Raw genomic sequence first — 27,221 nt, 5'->3', positions numbered from 1 at the left:
TTTGGAATAAATAGAATCATTAGAATGAATGAATGGAAGAAAGCAGTTAAGATGTTCTTTATTTACTGGTCATCAAGATATTATAGACATTTTCTGTGCCCTTTTTCCTGCAAATTCCTACCCATCCTTTAAAGTTCAGTCTTAAGATGGCCAGAGAATATTTATATGGAAATGACTGGGATGAAAAGGTATCAGTAAGACTTTGTTTCTTGAGAAGAAGGAAGGAAGGGAGGGAGGGAGGGAGGGAGGAAGGAAGGAAAAGGTGGCTGCTAAGGCTGATGACTGAAAGTTTCTCTTTTCTTGGAGGAAATAAGATAACTGGTGGTCAGGACATATTATTTGAAATTGTTATTTGAAGAATATCTAGAAGACCTGCACATCAGACTGATTTCTGTCACTAGCTCTATCACTTTTTTCCCATCTGTCTTGCCCTATGAGATGGGCATGATGTTTCCTGCATACTTACTCCACAGAATTAATTAAATTAACTTATAAGCTTCTTCAAAGCAAGGGTTCTGTCTATTTCTTATCTATCCATCTCCCCGTTATCACTTAAGTGTTGTCTACAAGTGCCACTAGAGGTATATTATTGATCCAGCTATTAATTTGTATTGATTCTTCTCAGTCCATCCTTTATGGAGGAAGTACTCCATTCAAAGCAGTTCTCATTAAGGAACTGTTTTTGATGGGGAGAGAAAGAGAGAGAGAGAGAGAGAGAGAGAGAGAGAGAGAGAGAGAGAGAGAGAGAGAGAGAAGTGTGTATGTATGTGTGTGTGTTATTTTAAGTTTAGTACTGAAGCATATAAGCTGCTGCCAGGTTGGCACACTACCTACTAGGGTGTGTTTGCATCATAAATGCCAACCAGTAACCGTGTAAATGACTTCCATGAAGGTACAAAGGATTCTTTCATTTAAAAAATAAAAAGGAACCAGATCTGACTTGTATAGTTGGTAGTATGGCTGACTATTTTTTACCTTGGCTACTGCTATTTATTGTTCATGGTCAGTGATCAAATGAATTTTTTAAATGATTGCCAAGCTTAGGGGCGTGGACACATTTTCTTCTATAGAACTTTGCCCTGTGATCCTATCTACGCCTAGGTAGGTGTGTGCACGTAACTAGAGTTATCGGCAAAAAGCAACAATCTAGTTGACTTGTATTTTTAACTGAAGATGTTCCCTGAACTAAAACTCATTTCTCTTTGGTTTCTAGGGAACTGGAAATGAGCTCTACAAGAATAATGGATATTAAGATGCGGGAAGCAGCAGAAGGACTTGGTGAAGACGGCTCAGGTAAGGTCTTTGCTCCTCCTGCTTCATAAAGGGATTTTGTTGGCAGACACATAACTTGTGGGTCACAGGATCATTTCTGTATGTGAAGAGAAAGGAGTTAGCTGTGCAGTCATACCTCAGACCTGCTTCAAGTAAATGGGTACAACGCACATAGGTGATTTGATGGTAGGAAGGGAGAGGATTCCAGATAATTTCTATTGCTCTCCACATCTTTTTACTCCGTTGTAAAACAGGTATCATTTTTTGAGAGGGTTTTTTCATGTTCTTTATAATAAACATTGCTTCGTCTTTAAGTAGCCTGAAAAGAGAAAGAAGGAAGAATAGAACCATTTAGCATCCCAGATTATCCAAGGAGTTAGTAAGAAACTGATCCTTGTCTAAGAAAGTCAAAATTCCTCAGAAGCAATCATTCTTTCTTAGCAAGAGCTTCTCACTTTTCATTTAATTGCTCCTTCCTTTCCTTTCCTTTTTAGGAACCTTTTGTCATACTTTTTATTTGTTTAATGGAACTCAGTCAACAAATTTTATCCCATTTTTCAACAATTTTCAATGAATATGATTGCTTTGTGCTTTATCTAGACATCTCTATATTGATTTTCTGAAATTAAGTTATAAACCTGACATTAGAAACAATTCCTTTCCCTGTAACATACCTTATGACTGAATTAGCCTTTTCCCCTTACATTTGGTATTAACCTTATATTTGGTGACAAAGCTGTTCTTATCTTTAGCGTTTAATGTGTTGGGCACAGAAGGTGAGTTTCCCAAATATAGCCTCTGTGTCATGATAAGCTTTTCCATTTAGGAAGAAAGAACACTAATTACATTAAGGCTGAACTTAAAGTTCAGATACTCCTTCGAGTTGGGATTACATTTCATAGAGTGTAGGCATTTTCCTCCTTGATACATCGTTAACATGACTGCTGCTTCTTCTGGCAAACATTACTCGATCATAGTAATAATTTATATAAATGACTTTAATAATGATTTGGGAATATTACTACAGGATATGTTACTGAAAATTACTTTGAGTGTTTTCCTTGAGGCAAGTATTTCTGTGATGAAGGAAGACATAAAGTAAGACATTTACAGGGAAAGTAGTAAGGGAAATAGCAGAAAGATTTACTCATTGCTTTATTTATTGTTTGAAGAATTATACTGATAATTAGAAAAATTATATTCATAATTAGAAAATTGCCTGTGACCACATAGGACACTTCCTTACATTGAAGAAGACTGCTACAATCATTCAGGAGACATTTCTTGCCCATATACTTGCCAGAGTTCTTTTGAACTGTTTACTCTGTGACACAGTCAACTTTAGAGCATAGGGTAGTGTGAGTTTATAGATTTTAAAACTGAAAGAAGACTTGATGGGAGTAGATCATCCAAAACAGTCCCTTCATTTTATTCCTTAAATTTTGTCTTTTTCAATAAACAAAAATCTATTTTTCTCTCTCTCTCTCTCATATATTGGGGTGGAAGAAGGGACGAAACCCTTGAAGTATGCATAGTTGAGCAGAATAAAATTCCCTCATTAGCCACATCGGAAAAATGTCTTGTTCTATATCCTGAATATATTACCCTCTGTCTGGGGGTAAAAGCAGACTTCAGCATCAGTCCTCTGGAATGACTGTTGGTCACTACGTTGATCAGAACTCTTAAGTCTTTCACAGAGTTATTAGTTTTTATACTATTGTTGTAACTAAATAAATTGTTCTATTGCTTCTGCTGACTCCACTCTGCATCAGTTCATACAGTTCCTCTAAAGCTTCTTTGAACCCATCCCTTTCATCCTTTTTTACATGATAATAGTACTCCCTTATGTTCGCATACCATAATTTGTTTGGAAATTCCCCAGTTGACGTGATGGACACCTCCTTAATTTCCAGTTCTTTATTACTAAAAAAAAAAAAAAAAAAAAAAAAAAAGGCCTGATACATGTGTTTGGAAATATGGGTCTTTTTCCTCTTTTTGTGATCTCTAAGGAGTATCTATATAGACTTTATGCACTATCAGGGTTTCTTAAACTTTTGTCACTCACAATCCCTTCAGTGCTTCTTAAACTGTGGGTCATGACCCCATGCCCATATCATGATACATACATATATATACATATATGTGTGTGTGTGTGTGTGTGTGTGTATATAATGTATATGTATATCTATGGTAACCCAAAAGACTTGATGAGGTTTCAATCTTTAATCTTCAAACTTAAAACTACATTAAGAGTTTTATAACACCGTGTGCATATGTATGTATACATATGTACATGCATGTGTATGTTACATGCATGTGTATGTTACATACATGCATTGCATGTGTATATATGTGCCTATTAATAGGATGCTGCAAAAGTGTCCTGCATTTTTGTGCACACATATCCGTGCATGTGTATGTATCATTTAGCATTCAGTCATGTGTGACTCCTCATGATCCCATGAACCCTAGCACACCAGGCCCTTCTATCCTCCACTATCTCTCAAAGTCTATCCAAGATCATATTTATTTTTCCATACCACTATCTATCCACTCATCCTGTGCCATCTCCTTTTCCTTCAATCTTTCCCAACATCAGGGTCTTTTTCAGTGAGTCCAGTCTTCTCATTATGTAGCCCAAGTATTTAAACTTCAGCTTCAAAATTGGACCTTCTAGTGAATAGCCTGAATTAATTTCTTTAAGCATTGACTGATTTGATCTCCTTGCTGTCCAACTCTCAAAAGTCTTTTCTAGCGCCATAATTTGAAAGCATCGATTCTGCAGTGCTCAGCTTTCCTTATAGTCCAGCTCTGACAGACATACGTTACTACTATGGGAAAAACTGTAGTTTTGACGATATGGGCCTCTGTCAGCAAGGTGATATCTCTGTATTTTAGTATGCTGTTCAGATTTGCCGTAGCTTTCCTTCCAAGGATCAAGCATCTTTTAATTTCATGGTTGCGTATACATATGTGTATATACCTATATGCAAATAACACATCTTATATATAGGGTACTGTGAAAGTCTTTTCTATCCATGTCCACAATACATGTATGTATTATTTGTGTATAATATATTTTTATGCATGTACATGTATATGTCTATATAATATAACTGTAAAGCTGTTAAAAATACATCCAGGTGACACAGTAGATAGAGCACTAGCTCTAGAGTCAGGAGGATCTAAATTCAAATCTGAACTCAGAGACTTACTAGATGAGTGACCCTGAGCAAGTCACTTAACACTGTTTACTTCAGTTTCCTTACCTGCAAAATGAGTTGAAGAAGAAAATGGCAAACCATTCTAGTATTTCTGTGAAGAAAAGCCTGAATGGGGTGATGAAGAGTCAGACACAACCGAAATAACTCAACAGCAATAAATACAAGGTGAATAGGGAGGACAGTCCAGTCACTTACTTAATTTGCCTGGACCAACAGTTTTTTCATCTGTAAAATGAGGAGTTTGAACTAGATGACCTCTAAACTCTCTTGCAATTCTAGAGTTATACGATCCATGTTGTAATCTATGAGAACTTTCTGAGGACAGGTGTTACCTCATTTTTGTGTTCTGTACCCCCATTGCCTGTGCAGTGCCTGGCTCACAGGGTGTAGAGATAGAGGCTTGGACCTCTGATTTCATTGGTATAAGGAACTTTTGGGTGAGAAAGCTACTTCCATTAATGCAAGATGGCACCTTCTCTATCACTTAATAGTCTTAAAGTATTGCCTCACTCTAAGACTTAGAGCTCTGAGAGTATAAATGACTTGTCTGGTAACTTCCCATAGTTACTATGTGTAGGAGGTGGGAGCTGTACCCAGGTCTTTTTGGCTTTGAAGCCAGCTCCGCACATTTTGCCATGTTGTTTACTAAGTTGATACTCTGGGTTATTGGCATGTCTTACTTTTCATCCCACCAGCCAGGCAGTGTGCTAAATTCTAGAAATACAAAAAGAGGCAAAAAATAGCCCCTGCCCTCAAGGAGATTACAATCAGATGGGAGAGACAACAAACAAATGTGAATAGACAAGCTATGTACTATCTAAATAGGCAATAATTAACAGAGAGAAGGCACTGAAATTAAGAGAGGTTGGGAAAGACTTCATATAGAAATTGACATTTTAGTTGGGACTTCCAGGAAATATGTAAGGCAGTTAGGTGGTGCAGTGGATAGAGTGCTCAGCCTAGAGTCAAAAAGACTCAGATCTTCCTGAGTTCAAATCTGGCCCCAGACACTTATTAGCTATGTGACCATGGTCAAGTCAAGAGGTTGGTCCTCCACAAAAAAACAACTGAACAACCACAAAGGAACTGAAGAAAGTCAGGAGAATGAGATAAGAAGAGAGGTCATTCCAGGCAAGGACAGCCAGAGAAAATGCCTAGAGCCAAGAGCATTGTCTTGTTCTTAGTATAGCAAGGAGGCCAGTATCTGGATTGAAGACCACATGACAGGGAATGAGGTGTAAAAAGGACTGAAAAGGGACACCAGGGTTATAAAGGGCCTTGAGGGCCAAAGAGAGGATTTTGTATTTGACATTTTGTATAAACATCAACACTTCTGAAAAGGAATGGCTAAATGTTGAAAGAGTTGTGTTGCCTTGAGCTCTGAGGACATCTCTGACCAGCACAGATAACAAGATAAGCTGGAGGGACATCTTTCAATTTGAAAAATATTATATATATCCATATATCCATAAATTGCAGATAGACTTGCAAATGGGCTAGATATGGATTTATTCAAAGGTGGACCCACTTAAGAGTCATTCAAAGCCATATAAAGTAGAATCTGTTAAAACGGATTATCTGAAATAAAAAGGAAACTGAGGACAGTTACCCAGCCTTCTATGATTTTATCTGCAAAACTAACATTTGCATATCAAACCAGGTCACTGAACTCCTCAGAGGTCAGAGACAAGGAGATGGTTCATGGAGGTGGTTTTTATAACAAAAAAGAAAAATTGGAAAAATGACAGAAACTTGTTTTGAGCAGAATTCAATTAGACAAGGCAGGTAACCTGACTAAGTTAGCTTTAGCAGAAATCCTGTCCTCCAGCTGGCACTTTTTGTAACCAGAAAGTGTACTGGGAAAGAAGAACTTGCAGTTGATGGTTAGCGGTCCTTCCACCTCACTCCCAACTTCCTTAAAATAGTCTCTTGCTCAGCTTTTCTCTAGCTCAAGAAAGAAAAAAAGTGGGGGAGCTTAATTTAATCTCTGGTTACCCTTTCTCCAGCTGCCAGAAAGGGGAGCTTAGCATTTGATCAATCCAGCTTTCTGCTAGAAAGGGAAATTTAGCCTTTTGAAAAACCTTATAAACTTGCAATTATTTTATTCTTCTAAATTATCTGTTACTCAGTGATAGTGTCTTCTAAGCTATCTATTCATTAAATCTATAGGTAACCTAGACTTAAGAGACCATCTATGTTATTCTGACTTAGCTTAGGGCTAGCTCTTCCTAAAGAAGGGAGCCTAATTCTGTAATCAAAACTAAAAATAAATTAAAAATAACTGATTATCTTTTTCAAATCTTAGAATCTCAAAGTTGGAAAGAATCTCAGAGCTCATCCAGTCTAGACTCTTCTTGAAACATGAAATCCTTCTTCAGTGTCCTAGACAGGGTGTTATCCACCAGTCACTTGGGTACCTCTTACGATGTAAAATCCTTTACCTCTCGAGACCATATTTTCATTTTGGGACATTTCTCATATTGAAAGGCTATGAACCAAAATCTACTTTATGTGCTCTAAGGAAGAAGTGAGAAGGGGCTATTGGTAGTAGAAACCTTACGATCAGAAAATTATGATCCGGAAAGTAGGTAAAGCAATCAATTAGATAGTTGTGAGACCAGATGGTTTGATTTTGAGAACCTTATTTGATAACTTTGAATATCATAACAGAAGTGGTTTTCTTGTGGTTGGCAGAGGTTTGTTTAAGGTAAAAATAACCTCAGTGGTTTTGAATGGCCTTAAATGGACTAGATAACATTTCCCATATAATTGTAGGTTTCCTTCATTTTAAGGAGAGAATTCCCTTAATTAACCAAGGGAATTAATTGTTTTAAGTAGTATTTTTTTACATGTAGACAATTTTTAGCATTCATTTTTTTATAAAATTTTGAATTCCAAATTTTCTCCCTAAGATAGTAAGCAATGATATAGGTTATATATGTCCAACCATGTAAAACATATTTCTGTATTGGTTGTGGTCCTTCATTCTTGAAGAGGACCAAAATGACATCACTATGCTAGAGTCAAGTTTCAATGTGTCTGACTGTGGCTGATCAGATCAATACGAGCTCAGAATGTTGAACCACAGACTGGGCACGGACAGTCCATATGAACATCTGGAGTGGATACTTCAAATTTGTGCATCCTGCATTTCCTTTGAACTGTCTCAATTCTGCTTTGCTCATAGAGCACAGCACCTTCTCTGGTGGGGGCACACCATGCTGAGTGGTCCTGTGCCACGGACTCCTATGTCACACAGTCAATTCCAAAGTTCTTAAGAGAGACCTTGAGAGAGTCCTTGTATCGCTTCTTCTGACCAACCACCATGTGAATGCTTGCCCTGTGTGAGTTCTCCATAAAACAGTCTTTTTGGCAAGCATATGTTTTGCATTCAAACAACGTGGCCAGTCCATCGGAGTTGCACTGTCTGCAGTAGAGTTTGAATGCTTGGCATTTTAGTTCAAGTAAGGACCTCAGTGTCTGGTACCTCATCCTGCCATGTGATCTTCAGAATCTACCTAAGACAATTCAAATGGAAGTGATTCAGTTTCCTGTCATGGTGCTGGTATGCTGTCCAGGTTTTACAGGCATACAACAATGAGGACAGCACAATAGCTCTGTAGACCTTCAGTTTGGTAGTCAGTCTAATACCTCTTCTCTCAATCTCATATAGGTGATACATGTGCAGTTATGTAAAACATATTTCCATATTAGTCACGTGGTGAAAGAAGAAACAGAACAAAAGGAAGAAAATACAAAAAAAAGTGAAAATAGTATACCTTGATTTGCGTTCAAACTCCATCAGTTCTTTCCCTGGACATCAATAGCATTTTCCACCATGAGTCTTTTGGAATTATCTTGGATCATTGTCTTTCTGACAAGAGCTAAATCTATTGTAGTTGATCATCACACAGAGTTGCTGTTATTGTGTACAATGTTCTCCTGGCTCTGCTCACTTCACTTTGCATCAGTTCATGTAAGCCTTTCCAAGTTTTTCTGAAATCTGCCTACCCATCATTTCTTATAGCATAATAATAGGGAATTATTTTAAAGAATTTAAGTTACAGAAGGTGAGGCAAGGTGAAGCTCCCATGTTAAGTTCGTATAAGGTTCCTTGATAGATAGAGCCACTAAGATTTAGTTCAAATTAGGGAGATAAATATTTGCTAAAGGTGTTTGATAGTGTTGTAAGTGATATTTAAAATCCAAATTAAAAAGGAGTTCCCTACAGAGCAGAAGTTCTTAACCTGGGGTCCGTGAACTTATTTCTTTAAAAAGTATTTTTCTCCAATTCCATTTTCTCTTAGTATTCTGACATATGAACTATTATAAGTGTTAGAATCCAAATGTGACAATTCCACCATCACTGATGATGGAAATAGACCATCTTGGGGATGTGGCAGATCTGTTCCTTTTCACCCATATTTGTTTGACTCCTTTCAGTTCCAACTCTTAGTGTTCTTAGGATGGTACAACTTAATTTCTACCACTGCTTTTCCATGTTTTAAAAAACAACAACACTGCCCTTAATGCGTATTCATCTTCCTTGTTATTTTGCGAACAAGCCTGTATTCTGAGTTGGTATTATCCTTGGCAGTCATATCTTTTTGCTTGACAAAGGGATCGTGTTTGTTGGCTGAAACGGTTTCTGAACTCTTGGTCTCTTCTTTGTAGTAATTGTCAAACTCTTTAAGAAACTCTTTAAGAGTCGATGAATCAACTTTTAAGTTTTTTCTTTACTTTTTTTCTTTAACTTTTAAGTTCTTTTTCCATTTATCACAGGTTTGGTTAGAGTTAGATTAGGTAATTTGATCTGCATTTTCTCCACTTTACCTTTCTGTGAGCTCTTTGAGAGCAGAGACAGTTTTTTGTTTTGCCACTTTTTTCTTTTTTATTCCCAGAGCTTAGCACCTGAGCAAGTCACTTAACCCTGTTTGCCTCAGTTTCTGCATCTGGAAAATGTGCTGGAGAAGGAAATGACAAACCACTCCCAATATCTTTGTCAAGAAAACCCTAAATGGGGTTACAAAGAGTCAGACATGACTAAAAATAACTCAACAACAACCACAAACTAAGCAGTTAATGATCTGAATTTATATAGACAGAAGATTCAGAAATGAATGTCACATTGGTAATGAGTAATTTCTTGACAGTGAAGATGGAGTTGATTTCATTTTGAGTGGGTTGATGTTTCCCACTTGTTATGTTAGTACCCTAACACTTTCTATTTGAACCAAGTCAGAATATCTCATTATATGAAATTATGAAACTTATGAATAAATTTATAAACCTTTAGCCTCTTTCATTTCATAATTCAGAACCATATTTTCCAACATATCTTTTACCCTTTAATCATCTTCCCATTAAAATCCCCAAGTATATATTGACTTAACTTTGGAAAAATTTTGTCAAGTTCTTCATATAATTTCTCTCCTTCCTCTGTAACCTATGGCACATATAGAGTACATAGACTGAAATTATGGTGATCTTTTGCTTACACTCAAAGATCACCCTGTAGGTCAAATGATCAAATCATATTTCCTAGAAGTGACCCTTGGTAGCAGAATGAAATCCACTGTACCCGTTCCTTTATTTGTTTCTATGAAAAAAAATTATGGACCATTTTGCACCTTGTCTTTCTGGTTTCATTTACAGTGAGCATGTTTATTGAAAATAGTTCAGTTCATCCACTAGTCCCTCTTTTTAGTCATTAGATAAAGATCCCATGTTTAGAGTACCAAAATATAAATTAGTTGTAGACAAAAGTAAAATAAGAAAGGTGGTCCCCAAATTCTATTCATGCTCTGCTTGTGCTGTTTTCCAGTTGTCCCTTAGGTGTGTTGAAGCATATAGAAGCAAAAGAATACTAACTTTTTCTGTGCACATACATTTATCTGTTTGTCTTTCTCATTTATTTAGGAAAGAAGAAGTCCAAGTTCAAAACTTTAAAAAAATTCTTTGGGAAAAAGAAAAGAAAAGAGACCTCACCATCTGCAAGTAGCAGCAGCTGGAAGCCGAGCCCATCAGAGAGTGATGTCATTGCCCCAATATCTCTGCCTGTTGGCTATGACTCAGAGGATGAACTTGAGTAAGTTACAGGGACTGCACTCTGCCTCTAATTGGACAGTCGGTTCATAAATGTTTGTTAAGCACTTACTAGATGTCAGAGAGTTTGCTAAGGCTGGGCATGACATTAGTCAGGTAGGTAGTATAATCAGCAACTCGGTAATGCAGTGGATAGAGAGAGCACTGAGCCTGCAGTCAGAAGGATTCATTTTCCTGAGTTCAAATCTGGGCTCAGATATTTACTAGCTGTATGACCCTGGGCAAGTCACTTAACCCTATTCACCTCAATTTCCTCCTCTGGAAAATGAGCTGGAGAAGGAAATGGCAAACATACCAGTATCTTTGCCAAGAAAACCCCACAAGGGGCCACGAAGAGTTAGGCATCACTAAAATGACAAAGCAACATCAAAAGTTCAGAGGTAGTACAATGAATAGATTGTTGGACCAGAAATCAAGAAGACTGGTGTTCAAATCTGGCTTCAGATACTTATTAGCTGTGTGACCCTGAGCAAGTCATTTAACCTCTGTGCGCCTCCATTTTCTCATCTATAAAATGAGGATAATAACAGCACCTACCTCTTAGGGTTGTTGTAAGGGTTAAATGAAATAATACTTCTAAAGTGCTTTGCAAACCTTTAAGTACTACATAAGTGCTATAATAGTTATGATTATTATTGTTGGGACCCCATGATCTGCAGGGAATTTCTAGACAGGTAACCCAGGTTTTCCTCTTACTTTGTCACCCTGACCTTTCCTGGTTTGGGATTCAAGAAGCCTAGAAGGGAGTACTGTATTTACTATCTGTGTGACTTTGGTAAAGTTACTCAATTTGCTCTCAGGGCTTCAGAAACTCCACCTATAAATCAGAGTTAGGTTAGTTGCTTTCTTTTATTTTTTTCAAATTAGCTGCTTTCTTTTTTCTTAGTTTTTTTTAGTTTAGTTTCTTTTTTCTTTCATTTTTTGAGGTTTTTTTTTTTATTAGTTACTTTCTAAGATCTCTTCCAGTTCTCACCTTTTTATGATCTTAAGATTCTTCTGAATAATTCTGTTCTTCCATAGAATGTCTTTCCATATTCTCCGGTGCTGAGAATCTTTACCTGAAAGTCTTCTTAGATCTTGTCAAACTTTGAACTCTTAGGAAGAGAGAAGTCATTTGGGGAAAGACATTCATTTAAAAGAGAGTTCTTGAATAAATGAAAAGTATTGATTAAGTGATTACTACGTGCATAGCACTGAGAATAGGATGGACATAGGGACAGAGATGGGTAGTAGTGCTATGATTTCACCGGTATAGGGAACATCAGGGAATTTTCTCTGTAAATGAAAGTGAACTACTTATGTAGTTTTAAAGAGTTGGCCAGAGCACTTAGAGGTTAAGAGAGCTGTCCAGAGTTACACAGACATTATATGTCAGAGCCGTGATCGAAATTATAGCTTCTCAGGTCCAGAGTCAGCTCTTTATCCATGATACCATGCTCATTCTCTTGCTGTTAAAAAAAAAAAATCTCCCAAATAACTATACCCTGAAAGAAATAAAAACTTTATAAAAATGGCTTAAAAAATAATCATCTTCTTAAATTTAGCCAACAATTTTCAAGAAAGATAGCAGTTCCCCAGAATTAGAAAATTAACAGAAGCCTAGTAAACTTCATGGTTCCCCCTTTTGCCAGTGCTGGATGTACTGGTACCCTAATAAACGCTCAATTGAATTGTTCACCAAAATCTGTTTCACTTACCGAAGAATGACCACTTGGTGGCAGCAAACAACTAAAATATCTTTGGGGAAATTTGAATTATTTTTTTCATTGTTTTTGCTTCTTTTTTTCTTTTTTCCTTCCTTCTTACCTTCCAACTTCCTCTCTTTCCTTTCTTCTCATTCTTTCTTTTTATGTGTATGACATCAAGTAGCACGTCATCCATTATTCTGAGATCTAGAATCTACAATTGGCATTCAAACATTTTCCCTCCTGTCAGCATTTTGGAAATAGAATGCTATTAATTGTGTATTTCCTTATTGAAAAAACCCATAAGGATATCGCTGTCCTACTTCAAAGAAACTGGCTGGGGCTGTGTCTACTGGCTATTGGGGCAACTGGTGTGTAAGTAAAAAATACCTGAAGTTGTGTCCCAAACAATGCAATAGTTTGCATCCAGTTTGATCAAAAGTATTCCGTTTGACTACTGCCATTTCCTGTTATGCTTATTTTAGATTGTCAGGGAATATAAACTTTCACATTTATGTAACTAGGAAACCCTAGCAATAAAACTAAATGTAATTTCATTATTATATATAAATATGTTACATACATTTATGTAGAATCATAGATTTAGAACTGGAAAAGACCTAAGAAGTCATCCAATCCAGTCCCCTAATTTTACAGATTAGGAAATGAGGCCCAGGAAAGCTGATCACACAGGTAATAAGCGATCAGAGGTGGGATTTGAATCTTGAGCCTCAGACTCCAAAGCTCAGTTCTTTCCACAAGACCAAAGAAGCAGTACTACATAGCAGATAGACAGCAGACCTCCAAGTCAGAAAGACCCGAGTTCAGATTTCACCTCTGCTCTACCTCAGGCTCTATGAATAGAAGCATGTGTGTGTGCTCATCCTTCATTGCCAAAGAAGACCATGCCCTCAGAGAAATAACAACATGACTTGCACTTGACTTTGCTTCTTTTTTTGAGTGAGGAGGGGCTGTGCAGGTCACCAGCCTCACTTCTCCTCCAGAGCCATCAGAATCCAGTGACCAGATATTCATCAGGATGACTGGAGATGACCTAGGATGAGGCAATTGGGGTTAAGTGAATTGCCCAAGGTCACACAGCTAGTGAGTGTCTGAGGTGAGATTTGATCTCAGGTCTTCCTGACTCCTGCACTGGTGCTCTATCCACTGCACCACCTAGCTGCCCCTGGATGACTAAAGTAGTGTTAAACAAAAAGCAACTCGGGTATGAGGACATACAGGTAAAGTCCCTCATGATCTAAGAGACTATAAAATATTTTTCTCCCATTGTCTTCCTGCTTGTTTGACAGGGGATGTATTAACATTCTAGGAATTACCAGTGATTCAGGTACAAGGGAAGAAAAAAGAAAGGAAAAAATTATGAAAGCTCCAGAGTACATGGTGTCTAATACTAGGAAGGTTTTGGTCCCACTGTGCTCTGCTCTAGTTGAGTCATAGCTGCAATATCATGTTCAATTAAAGGTAATATGCCTAAGGAATAAAATCATGTCCTGAAAAAGGCAACTAAGATGCTGAGGAGATTCGAAATGGGGGAATTTATGCATTTATTTCTTAAGAAAAAAAATGTTGATAACTATTTCAATATAATTGGTCTCCTTTTCTATCCTATTTTGTCTGTTCTGTTCTATCCTTCTAATGGATCCTCAACACACAAAAAAACTTTAAGAGCCTTAATTCCAAACCATGCCATGTGGGGACAGGCTGAACAAACCATACATGTTTACCAGGAAGAAAAGACTTCAAAAGGGGACATGATCTCTATATTCATATATATATTCACTTTTTTCTTTTCATTACCTTTTTTTTTTTTTTTTTGAGATTGGGTCTTCCTATCTCTGAACAGGCTGAAAGTACAATAGCCAACCATGGGCCAGATCTCATTGCTGATAGATGGACATGGAAGCTTTGACCTGCTCTACTTCTGACTTAAGCCCGTTCACTCATCCTTAGTCAGTCTGGTGGACCCCTGCACCCAGGACCTCCTCTTATTGGTACTACACTCAGGGAAAGAAACCAATCAGCATAGTGCACTGTAGCTCAGAACTCCTGAGCTCAAGTAATCCACCAGCCTCAGCCTCCCTGTCATAGTAGGGATGGCCTCATTAGGCCATGGTTGTATTCAAGTATCAGAAGCTTGATGTGGGAAAGAGATTTAATTAAAGTTTGTTTTGTATGGCCCTCGCAAGCAAAACTAGAACAAATGCAGGGAGGCAGCTACTACCTCAGATGAGGAAATATGGCCTAATAATTAGAGCTGGGCAAAAGTAAGATAGACTACCCCAGTAGATCGTGTGACCTCCAACACTATAGACCCTCATGCTGAAGCTGAACCTTCTATATACCACATATTTTATATTGTTTTATATATATGTGTGTGTGATATGTATATGCATGTATATATACATATATACACATATATGTTATATACACACACACACTCACATATACAGACCATGTACTGAAGATGTAGAGGAAATTCACACTTAAGGTAAAGGTTGGATTAGATGACCTCCAAGCTTCCTTCTGGTTTAGACTCCGTGATTCTGTGCCTAGGGGTTGTTTACCATTTCAATGCTATTAGAAGTTTGGAAGAATGTGACTTCCTCAGGGTGGTATTCATTTTGCAAACGGTGCTTCACAAAATAGCCTTCCAGGCTGTCGGTAGCTTACTAAGGTCAAACCTTCACATGCACAAATGTAACAAATTTGGCAGCATCTTCATTCAGTTTAATGACACAAGCTTTCCTTCCTTCGTTGTCAGGTGTCTAAAATAGACCCTTTTCCACCTATTGTTTGACTGGCCATCATTGCTAGGAAAATGTGACTATTAATTTCTACATCCTTTATTGAAAAGACATCCTCCATTTATTCCTCATGAAATCCTGTTCCAAACTAAGGTCTTGATTAATCTAGTTCCTGGGTGAGGGGAGTCATGGGGTGTCAGAATTAAGATTAGAGGCCGGGATAGTGAGGAAAGAATGATATAAAAAATTAGTCAGTATTCCCACATTACATTTCAGAGTGTACCACATGTTCCTATATTACATGAAGTAGTAAAAAGGGGCCATGGATTTACAAATTTGAAATTTCTTTTCAAATATGCCATTTGCTAAACCCAGATGCCAAGACATGGGTAGATATTTTGTATAATCTTGTGACCAGACTATCAGCCAGCCAGTTCACCCAGCCTGCTGTGCAAACAGTCTCCAGAATAGTTCCTTTACTTGGGAGCCAGAACGTCTGCTTGCTTACATACAAGAAATGACTTCATTCTCTCCAGATTTTCCATAGAACCTACAGAATGGAGAAGAATCAGAACTGAGATTGGTAACGAGTTGTTCTTTTTCACTCTGCTTCCTTGGGATCATCATTTCTGTCCTTTTTTTAAAATAAAATAAAGGTTGCATTTTTCCCATCTCTGCCATGAGAATTCGTGTCTCTGAAGTACCTGATGTATAGAAAGTGTTTCTTAAAGACTGCTTGACTGACTGCCCAGCTCCTAGTGGTCCTGAGGGTTGGTCTTTGACAATACAAAGATGGTGTCCCAATATTGTTCTTTTTGTATTGTCAGGCCACAATTACATTTTCTGTGGTTCTTATCGCTAAGGCATAGAGGGATTAGGCAGAAATGAAAACATGCATAGTGTGAACCTATCTCTTCTGTTCTAGGGATCACAAGGGTACCCTGGGCAGCCGAGCCCTTTCACACGACAGCATTTTCATTCCTGAGACAAGTCAAGACCCACCCAGGCCAGCTCGGGTGTTTTCTCAGGAAAATGTGTCTGAGAGGATCAGAGCTTTACAGGTAATACTCCAAACAGTGACATGAGATGTGGAATTTGAAGTAATTCTTTATATTTTACTATGGATGATTTGGGTCATTATCTGGGTGCTACCCTATCACTAAGAAGGTTATGATTTCATCTCTGAAGCTGATCTTTTGTCACCACAGATCACAGCCTCTCCACTTCTTAGTATATGGTTTCAAGAGTTGTTGTGACCCCCTAATAGTTTTCATTTGGTGTGGGTGCCTGATCTTCTAGAAATTCAGTTCAATCCAATTAACATTTCTTAGGTAACTGCTCTGTGTAAGATTCAAGGGCTACAAAGACAAAAGTGAAAAATGGTTCCTGTTTCAAGGGGTTTGCCTTCTACTGAACTCTCCAAATTTAAGTCATCTGCTCCCCAGTTTACAAGTGGCATCCATTGCTCAGCTCATACTTTCCATCTTGGGTTGAACTCACAGGTAATTGGGATACCACTGCCATAGTTTTTAAGGACCCACACCAAACAGGTATAACTGAGCAAGACTTCATTCATTGAAAGGTTCTCTACTATGAATACCTTTCTGTTTATTGTTAGTCAAATAATTTATTCTCAAAAAATTCTATCCTTGTCCATTCTATATTACAGTTACATTTCTGAGACACTATGATGAAGGAGCATAAGTTTTGCAGAGTGGGTTTCTTAGTTCAGTCTTTTAGAACCTAGCATGGTGCCTCAGCACAAAGAAGACATTTAGTAACATTATTAATTGTATAGATTTTTTTTTAAAATAAGTTATTATCAGTTATATCAACTCTCCTCCCCAAAAAATCCTGTTAATAAATGTTAGGTATCCACTTAAGAGAATATTTTTTTTCATTACAGATGAAAATTCAGTATAATGTGAAATTGGGACCCCCTCCTCCATGTGGGATTCCCACTAAACGGGGAGATGATGCCGGCATGAGTTCTGAAGATGATGGGTTACCCAGAAGTCCTCCAGAAATATCTTTATTACATGATATAAATGCTGGCACAGCAACAAAGGCAAGTATGAGCATCAGCATCCTGTGCTTTTGACTCATTTCTATCACAAAGGGCAGCTAGATGTTTCTTGAGAGACCTGCTCTCCTTCCTTTTCAGATAATTCCCAGGAAGTGATAGCAGATTTCATTGATTAGATCAATCCTTCTATGGATTGGAAGTATGGGGGCCATGGGTTATACTTGGTTTTTATCCTTTGATCTGAAAGCTGGCCCTTCTTTAAAGATATGGTTCAGATACCATGGTATAGGATGCTATTAATGGGTAGGGGTTGGGTATCACGACATTCCTTGAAACGCATTTAAGAAAAACACCCTGATTCAACCACCTCCTCTGCCAGTATAGGCAACAATCCATCTTTTTAGTCCTCTGGTTCTCCAGTGGAGAGAGGGAAGTACTTTTCCTCATCTCTGCCCAGGGCTAACCTTGGTCATTATAATCACATAGCATTCAGCTTTCTCCTGTTGTTCTTTCCATTGGCATTGTTATAACCATTGTGTATTTTTTTCTTGATTCTCACTTCATTTTGCATCTCTTTCTTTCTGTATTAGTTACTTCTTGTGCAACCATGAGCAAATCACTTAAACTGCCTGGATTGACTCAACTGTAAAAGAAGGGGGTTTAATCTAGATGGCCTCTAAAATCCTTCCATCTTTAAACCTATGATTACATGATCTATCTGGTCATAAATTGGTTAGATCAAGTGGCTAGCTTCATTGAAATGAAACAAATTCTGACTCTTTTTTTTCTAGTATACGTTTGTGAATAATTTGTGTTTCTGGGTAAGCACTGAATGTACATGGCTATACGTTCCTGTTTAGGACAGGAGCGTTTTAGGGTGCTGGACAGAAATATGATAGGGTCAGGATGCCAGAGGTTCAAAAACTGGCATGGGTAAAAATGGGTAGGACTACTTAACATTTAATAATAGATTTTTAAAATATTTATGGGCTCATTATGTACCCACACATACAATAGTAGCTATATATGTTTATGGGACAGCTAGGTAGTATAGCAGATAGAGCACCACATCTGAATTCAGAAAAATCTGAGTTCAAATCTGACCTCGGACACTTGCTGACTGTGTGACCTTGGGCAAATCACTTAACCCCTATTTGCCCCAGTTCCTCGTCTGTAAAATGGGGACACACTGGAGAAGGAAATGGCAAACCACTCCAGTATCTTTGCCAAAAAAATTCCATGGACAAGTCCATGGGGTCATGAAGAGTCAGACAGGACTGACCAACAATCTATGTTTCTAGAGGCAGCCTTAGCTGGTGCAGTAGATAGAAAGATGGGTCTGGAGTTAGGAAGACTTCAGTTACCAGCTGAGTGAACTTATCTACCTCAGTGTCCTTAACTGAAAAATAGGGATAATAATAGTACCTATCTCTCACAGTTGTTACATGAATTAAATGTGATAATATTTGTAAAGCACTTAGTATAATTCCTGGTACATAGAAGATGCTTAATAAATACTGCTTGCTTCCTTCCATGATAGACAACCATATTTTGATATGTGGATGGGAGAATTTACCTTTAGTGTTGTCCATTGGAGCCAGAGAAAATAAATTCAATAAGTAAGGCCCACATGATACAGTTTATTCACTTAATAGCCCAACTTTCCAAGATAACATTCAAATTTATTCCTACAGCTTTTTGTATATGCAGGTTTTCCAGTGATCGCATGATTGGGATGGGTAGGATTATTACCCCAAACTACATGCAAGTCAGAAAAGCCTTGTAGTTAAAGATATTAACACGAATATTAGGCTAAAGCTTTTTTTTAAGATACTGGAATATATAATCTGATAAATGTTTTACTGTTACATACATTGAGTGGATGTTATTTGCATCCATACAGCATTAGGACACACACAGATAGATGTAGTTTTAGAGAGGGAGTTGTTTTCAGCTGATTCTGTTATTTATTGCCATATAGTTTCCTTTCAGAAAAGCACCCTGGTATAATAGCTTGAGGACCAGTCTTGAAGCCAGACTTCCTGTATGTGCTAACCATAGTACCCCAAACAAATCTCTCAAGTTATAACCTGAAGAAAGGTGCAGATCTGCTTAGGTAAATGGAATGAAAGAAATTTCTTCTGGCACTTTATGACACAGATAACATGAGGTGACCACAAGTTAAGGGGGAGAAAAATTCAGCTTCCATATTCTGCCAGATTACATATGCAATAGAAACTGAGATTGGAACCACCCCTGTACAGTGAAGCGAGGAGGGGAAGGAATATTCTTCTAGTAATGACTAACAGTGGTGTCCCCAGTGTATCATTAGGATTTTGTTGTGCCTAAGCAAGAGGAGATAGAAGACTGTTTCATGCCAAAACTAGGTCCAGGATGTCCATTTCTAGTTTACTGTTTCAGTTCTCTTTTTAGTTGAAGTCCTATCATCCCATTTCTCTTCTTTTAAAAGAGAAGGGAAAAAGAAAGAAAAACAACAGTGTTGAAAAATTCTGGTCTGGGAGACCCTGGTTCAGGTCCAAGTTCTGGCACTAACTAGATTTTGTGACTTTTTGAAAATCACTTAACCTCTGTGGTCCTAATTACTTCATCGGTGAAATGTGGGAATTGAATTAGATAACTTCTGAACTCTCCTTTCCAGCTTTCCCATCTTGTGATTTGTATAAAGTTGGTCTAATTTTTCCTGGTTCCTATATCCATAGTAAACTTTCCATCTTAAATGCCGTGACTCTATGATACAGAAGGAATACTGTTAGTACTTCAATTGTAATCTGATAATATCAAAATAATAACAGCATGTTACTTGAAAAGCAAAATATTTAGATTAAACCTTCATTCTTTTTCTGTACCTTTTAATTTTTTTATGTTCAAGTTTGGCTTCGAATGCTGTGAGTATTTTATGTTATTTTTGTATTGTATCTAGGTGTGTTATCTGTCTGTAATCCACCTCATTGTTCATCTTTGACTGAATCTCTCCCTCATTCCATTCTACAGTTCTCTGACCCTCACAAGCATCTTAGCTCTTTGAGTTTAGCTGGAACAGGCAGTGAAGAAGAAGAACAGGTAATTTCTAACTATTCATTAAGAAGAATGCAAAAATCTAGACCCACAAAAGCTTTAGACATAAAGATCACATGAACAAAATCAGGATTTTGCAAAGCAGCAACAAGATTGATGCCGGAATTAACCTTTCCAGAGTTTACATTGATTTATAATTCCTACCCTTCTCCCTTTATCCACAGTCCTCTCATGTCAGTTCTTTTGTTTTTTGTAAATAGATTTCTTTTTGACATTATCGAAATTTCCCAGAAACACCTGAACCGCCTCCCCCAAATTATATTTCCCTGAAACAGTTCAGCAAAACCACCTAAGAGCGTAATTCACCTTTCACTTCTGTAGTTTGTCCATAGATAACAGAAAGGAAGGATGTGTGGTTGGACTCTAACAATACGGTACAGACATTGTCTGTATTTAAATGTCACGCTATTACAAACACCCCCAGAATTATTTGACTTCATTCAGTTGAGCTTAATACCAACAATACACATGGCAAGGCACAATGCCAGACTTTATGACACTAAATAAAAAAGTGAAAATAGATATTTAAAATTTATAAATAACAATAAATGACAGTGTGGTTCAAGGTAACGAAGAGGAGGAAACGGCATTTTTTCTCCCTTTCGTTATGAGGACCAAATTCTGGTCACTGAAAGGGTTCTCTACGTACAAAACCAAGCTTAAGGAACAAAATGAATTCAGCTATTCAAACTTGTGATCAAAACAGACACTAGCTGATGTCATTGTGCTTTAAGTCTCAGATGAATGGGGTTGTATTCTTAGTTTGTGCCATATGACACTTAGGATGGCCTCATGTACATGTAGATACTTAACAAGTCTGAGTATGATGGTTTTATGTTATCAAGGGGCTGTTGTGCTTTTTAAAAAATCCATTATCTGAGAATAATTCCATGGTATCACTTCCCTCTTGAATAGACCATTTTGGGTTTTTTCTTTTTTTGAATAATATTTTTTCCCAGTTACATGTAAACACAATTTTTAACATTCACTTCCTTAAAATTTTGAGTTCCAAGTTTTCTCCCTCCCTAAGATAGTAAGAAATTAATGTAGATTATATATGTGTAATCATGTAAAAAAAATTGAATAGGTTATTTTGTAAACAAATTTTATTTTAAAATGTAATTACTAAATGTAAAGATCCAGATTTATGAGACTATTATTTATGAAATTTTCAAAGGATGTTATTTGGTACAGGGGCAACTAGGTGGCATAGTGGATAGCATGCTAAGCCTGGAGTGAGGAAGACCTGAGTTCAAATCTAGTCTCAGACACTCACTAGCTGTGTGACCCTGGGCAAGTCACTTCACTATTTGCCTCAGTTTCCTCATCTGTAAAATGAACTGGAGAAGGAAATGGCCAACCAGTATCTTTACCAAGCAAGCCACAAATGACATCATGAAGAGTCAGACATGACTGAAAAATGCCTGAACAACGACAGTTTGGTACAATGGGAAGAATACTGGCTGTGGAGTCAGGGAATCTGGTTTCAAATCCAACTTCTGATAGCTTATTACTTGTGTGCCCTCAGTCAAATTGCTGAACATCCCTAGACCTTGGTCTCCTCATCTGTAAAATGGGAGGGTTGGATTAGATGGCTTCTGAAGACCCATCTAGTTTTAGAGTTTACGATGTGAAACCAGCTGACAGTTTGATTCAATTCAACAGGCATTTATTAAGTCACAAATATGTGCAAAGCTCAATGCTAGGCACTGGAGTCAGGGTAAGAATTTTTTTTTTGTACATGGTATTTTATTTCATCCAATTACATGTAAAGATAGTTTTCTACATTCTTTTTTTATAACAGTGTGCGTTTCAATTTTTTCTTCCTCCTCCCCTCAAGGAAAGTAATAATTTATAATTTACAAAATTAATTAATTTTTTTGTCATTTATACATGCGCAATCATGTCAGATACTTTTTTACATTGGTCACGTTGTGAAAGAAGAAACAGCAAAAGGAAGAAAACCCCAAAACAAAAAAAATAGTGAATAGTCAAATAATGGCTTAAGGAATTAAATGGAAATTCTGAGGAATTTTGCAGAAGCCACAGATCACACTCTAGGATATGAAAAACATTTAGAAACTCAGAAATGCATAAAATACATGTATAGTATTACATAATATCAATATAGTTTTTCTTTTAATAGCATAAATATACACAATTTTATTTGGATCTTCTAGGTTACAGTGGGGGGTCATGATTGTGCCCCTAAAACCCCCTTCTTCCCCTCTCCCCCCAGGGGAAGGGATAATTGTAACGGGCTGCTATACCAGTGGCTGCATTTTTGGCCACACTGTGAGAGAGAGAGAGAGACCCTCTAGAAGAATACTGAAAAATAGCCCCTGGGTCCTGATAACAACTGGAGATTTCAGACAGTGTTAACACACCTGTGGTCAATAGCAGCTACACCCTGCCAGCTGTGCTTACCAAGGTATTCAACAGTGAGCAGCTAAAAAGTGAAGGCTTTCTTTCTTCCAGGAAACAAAAGCTAAAATAATCCCTGTTTAGAGATCATCCCTAGATATAGAGGAAATCAGGAAGATCCCTAAACTGTAGCTGCTTAATTGCTTCATTCTTTTTTTTTCAGGGTCAAAGCAATAAATTTAGTGAACAGCAGTCTTTCTTTTAAAAAATAAGTATACACAGGATGGTCTCGTGAGATGCCTGCATTGTCTGTAATACAGTAAAATGCTTATTTAAAAATTTTTATATTTATTTTATTTAATTTATTTTTCATTTTCATCATTCACTTTTATAAAATTTTGAGTTCTAAATTTTTCCCCCTCCCCAAGGCAGGCAATCTGATAAGAGGCTTGCTTCTTCATTCTAGTAGCATTTAGGTGAATTTACAAAGGTAGGACTTCAGAATTCCATGCAGGGGAGGAGGGTTGCTTTACCCTTGACTCCAATAAGACCTCTCAGAGTCACAATAACTAATACAAGGCCAGGAGGAGGAGTTTCAGAGATATCAGGTGAAAAACTTCCTCCCTCTTAGTCCACCCACAAGTCACTTCTCCAAAAAATAAATTATTGACTACAGGATTAAAATGGGGACTTGCCCTCAGGGGTTATCCACTCCTGCCTAAAACTGAACATAGATAGGTATCTTGATCGCCCCAGGCCTCAAAAACTGTCATAATAGCCTAGTTAGAAAACAAAGCCAAGACTGAGATTTAGAGGTCTAAGACAAGGTGAAAAGAGAAATTGATTTCCTTCCAATTTCTTTATATAATTTCCCAGAGGAGTAGAGGTTGGAGGAGTTATAAGCAGAGACAAGGGGAGGCAAGGGAAGCAGGAACTATTCATGCTTCCTGAGACCTCTTGGTATTGTATTTTCAGTTTTTTAAAAAGAGATTTTAATATTTTTTTAATATTAAAAAAAATTGAAATGTCTCTGAGCTTACCAGGCCCTTCTGAGGATCCACCGTGTTTGAGTTGTTTGTATCACACAGTCTTAATTTCTAAACAATAAGAAAGAGATGCTACAACTCCCTTTAGTGAACAACAGTCCTTTTTTTCCATTTTTTTAAAATAAGTATACACATGATAGTTTCATTGTGAGATGCTTGCATTCTGCCTCTGATACAGTAAAATGCTTATTGACTGACTGATAACTCAAGACAGGAATTTTTTCTTTTTTTCTACCATTTTTATTATTTTAAGTCAGATAGCAGCCTTGTTCCAGAAAGGCTGGGTTTGCCTCCGTGTGAGATTAACCACGTTATCAATTTCCTGAATCTAGATCATAACTACTTGTGAGACGAGCTAGCAGTTATTGGAGCTTTTTGTCTTTATTTTGGTTTTGTTTTCAGGGGTTTTTTTAATTATTATTTTATTCCCCCATAAACTGAAACAAAAATAGAACCTAGATACTCTTTTCTGCAATTTTTAATTATTTTCCTTCCCTAGCTGATGTAACTAAAATTTCTTTTCATTAGGCGAGAGCAGCATCATATAGGCTAATGTGAAAAATAAATGACTTGTTGACGTAATTTGCCTGCAGGGGACAGCAGCCCCCAAGCCAGTGTCTCAGGTCTCACATTCAGGAGAGTATTGTCACCTAGGTTTTGCCAGATTCACTGTGCAGAAATGAAATTATTGTCTTTTTTATTAGTTCAACCACAAAATTGAACATTGCTGATTTTCAACATTGCACAGACTAAAATTTGGTGCTGGGATTTTTGAGGGGGTTTTGAATCCAGGGCTGACAGTAAACAGATTTTTTTTTTATCTATACCACAATCTTCCACTATAGATTGTTGTCTGAATTTTGGTGATAATCATTGCCTTTCTCTTTGCTCCCGTTACTTTATATTGATGAATATCTCTGCTAGAGGATCCATTTAGACGTCATTCAATTAAGGAGCCCTCCCAAAGAAGATATTTCATGATGCTGAAAAAGAAAAAGTTTCCAAAGGAAGTTCAAAACTGAACTAACATCCCTTCCCTGAACAAAGTGTCCTCTGTCAGATAGATACACCCAAGTCAGCGAGTGTTTGAATCTAAATATTTATTTAGAAAACACATCAACCAGCCTGGTACCATCAAAACCATCAACACATTTAAAGCTAAGAAACTAAGTATTTGTCTTTTGAATTTACTGTGCTTAGTCAGTCACACCTAAACAAACTTAAGAAATTAGCACTCAGAATTTGTCTTTAGTGACTTCCAACCTTCTGTACCGTGATATGGTATTTGTCCCTGGTAAAGAATTAAAAACCTTCGTAAGGACTTAAGTGAGCACAGAAGGATTTTGACCTTCAAAATCTGAGAGAATGAAACCTTTGACATGGAATCATATGTGATGAAATAGATGTACACCACATAGAGGAGCCACTGGGACTGTCAACCACTAGTTCAGCTCCATATACAGGGAGAAGATTTATCCGTCATATCTAAGTATTACAAGTGGGCAAGCCCCTTCATGCAAGGGTTTTGGAACAAGCAATTGGCACAATTCCTGGCTCTAAAGTCTTTACAGTTCACTGGAAACCAGAAGAGAAGTGTTCTCCTTAATTGAGCACTTCAGATTTTCTTAGAAATGTATGACATATTTTCATGTGTTTATCCAGCATTTTGGCTTCCATTTAACATAGTCACAAGATCTGAAATCAAGAAATGTGGGTTCCATTCCTAGGCCAAGTTGTTTGACTTTGGGCAAATTAATTGCTTTATCTCCCTGAACCCCAGATTCTTAAGTAGCTAGGTGGCAAGGTGGATTGAATGCTGTGCTTGGAGCCAGGAAGACCAGAGTTCAAATCTTGCCTCAGATTCTTGCTAGCAATGTTACTCTGGTCAAGTTACTCAAATTCTTTTTAGCCTCCATTTCCTCCTCTTTAACTAGAAATAATAGCAGCAGCTATCTGCAAAGACAAAGTAAAATAAAATATGTGATGCTTTCCGAGCTAAATATTACTCATTAGCTATGATTTTGATATTTCGCATCTATAAAACAGGGTTAATGAGACCTATCCTACCTACCTCTGGCACAGGTGAGAAACTCAAAAAAGGAAATTTAGATAAAGCAGTTGGTAAACACTGCTATGAATGAATATGAATTTTATCCCTTATTTGTTATTATTTTCTACTAAGGTACCACAGAATTCTTCCTGTCAAATGCCAAATTTAGACTATTTAGAATAAATATTTAGATATAACAAATAAAAATAAAAAAATAAAAAAACTTAAAGACCTTTTGGATGTGATAAACAAATAGAATAACTAAATGTTTAGAAAATTTAGAATTCCTCAAAAGAAAGATCTTGGGACAGTATAAAAATTAAACACATTAAGAGTAGAGAATTAAATATTTGGAATCTGATTCTTTTGCTTTTTTAGGCTAATGCTCTGAATGTCTTTCCTTTATTTTCCAAAGGTCCCTTTAGGATCTTCTTCCAGACCCCTCTCTCCAGACCAGCTTTTCTCCAGACATACCAGTGACACCATGGCCTCTCCACGGACATCTGACAGTAGCCTCTCACCTCTAGCAGATTTTGATTATCCTCCTGAGTTCTCTTCCTGCCTTGATAACTCTGCGGCAAAACACAAACTCCTAGTTAAACCTCGAAACCAACGGTCCAGCAAAATGAGAAGGTTATGTTCGGTAAGTCAAGTCTCATCCAATAGAAGTGGGACTTGATACTCTCTCCATATGCCTCCAGGGGTGGTTCTTTGATCACTGGAGTAAGATCAGATGTCCCTACTCATTTTCCGTGTGCCTACGGTGCTGATGTTGGTGATTGTCACCCTTGAAGAATGAACCTAGACATTTCTGGCTGTGGAGATGATGGTTCCAGGAGAAAGAACGGACATTGGCAGAAAATAGTGAGGCTGCTTTCTGAAGCTTTGACTGAGCTGACCTTTGATTAGTGAGTTTGTAGCCAATTTAGTTCTCCTGGGTGGAAAGTTGTTTGTTTTTCCCTAACTTAAGGGAAAACAGACTCCTTTCCTCACATCAATTTCATGTCACTGTAGTTGGATACAGGTTAAACTCCCACAGCGTTCGAAGTCCAACAATGTTGACTTTCAGGAGAGTCAGGAGGCTGAGGCATTTCATTATTGTAAGCATTCTTTTTAGAGGACAAAGTAGTTTTTTTTCCCCTTTAAAAGTGCTACCTATCAGGCAGCATGCTTTTTCAGGGAGTAATGTCAACCTAAGTCTTCTTCCAGTAAATGTAACCCTGTGCAATGTGGAGACAAGAAAAAAAATTTATTCCAACTTCTTACTCATTGCCACAGACATATGTTTACTGAGCAAACATGAGACCTTTTAGGTACTTTACAAAGCATCTAGTTGACACAGTTGTTCCTGTTCCCATACTCTTGAATGGTTTACAATCTTAGAAAAGCAAAATTGGATTGATGAACAGCGCAGCATGTATACCTCTTTTGGAATGGGTAGAGCTAGAGGAAGAAGATAGAAAGTGTCAGCTGGTTCCTCATTATTCTTTATCTGGGGAGTTTTTGTGTCACTTTGAAGTGTACCTCCAAAGGACGAAAAGGATTTGGCTCAGTAACATAACAGAATAGCTCTTCCAGATGTGAAGTT

At 37.4% G+C, this 27,221-nt stretch overlaps 1 protein-coding gene across 8 annotated transcripts in view; it reads left to right on the top strand.

Moving 5' to 3' along the window:
* The window catches only part of CRACDL (CRACD like), a 224,490-nt gene that overhangs the window by 157,640 nt on the left and 39,629 nt on the right, over window positions 1–27,221 (top strand). For 5 of the 8 annotated variants that reach the window (XM_072614635.1, XM_072614633.1, XM_072614631.1 and 2 more), the window contains exons 2-7: window positions 1,214–1,293; window positions 10,416–10,584; window positions 15,977–16,112; window positions 16,958–17,119; window positions 20,090–20,158; window positions 26,049–26,276. In XM_072614635.1, the coding sequence (XP_072470736.1) occupies window positions 1,224–1,293; window positions 10,416–10,584; window positions 15,977–16,112; window positions 16,958–17,119; window positions 20,090–20,158; window positions 26,049–26,276 (834 nt within the window). In that variant the 5' untranslated portion in view covers window positions 1,214–1,223. The remainder of the gene's footprint in view (window positions 1–1,213; window positions 1,294–10,415; window positions 10,585–15,976; window positions 16,113–16,957; window positions 17,120–20,089; window positions 20,159–26,048; window positions 26,277–27,221) is intronic. The other 3 variants (XM_072614636.1, XM_072614637.1, XM_072614634.1) reach the window with 1 other exon arrangement.

This window comes from Notamacropus eugenii, chromosome 5 (genome assembly GCF_028372415.1).
Source record: "Notamacropus eugenii isolate mMacEug1 chromosome 5, mMacEug1.pri_v2, whole genome shotgun sequence".
In the NCBI taxonomy this organism is placed as follows: Eukaryota; Metazoa; Chordata; class Mammalia; order Diprotodontia; family Macropodidae; genus Notamacropus; species Notamacropus eugenii.
Note: the sequence above shows the minus strand (reverse complement) of the source record. Positions and strands in the feature narration are given on the sequence as shown.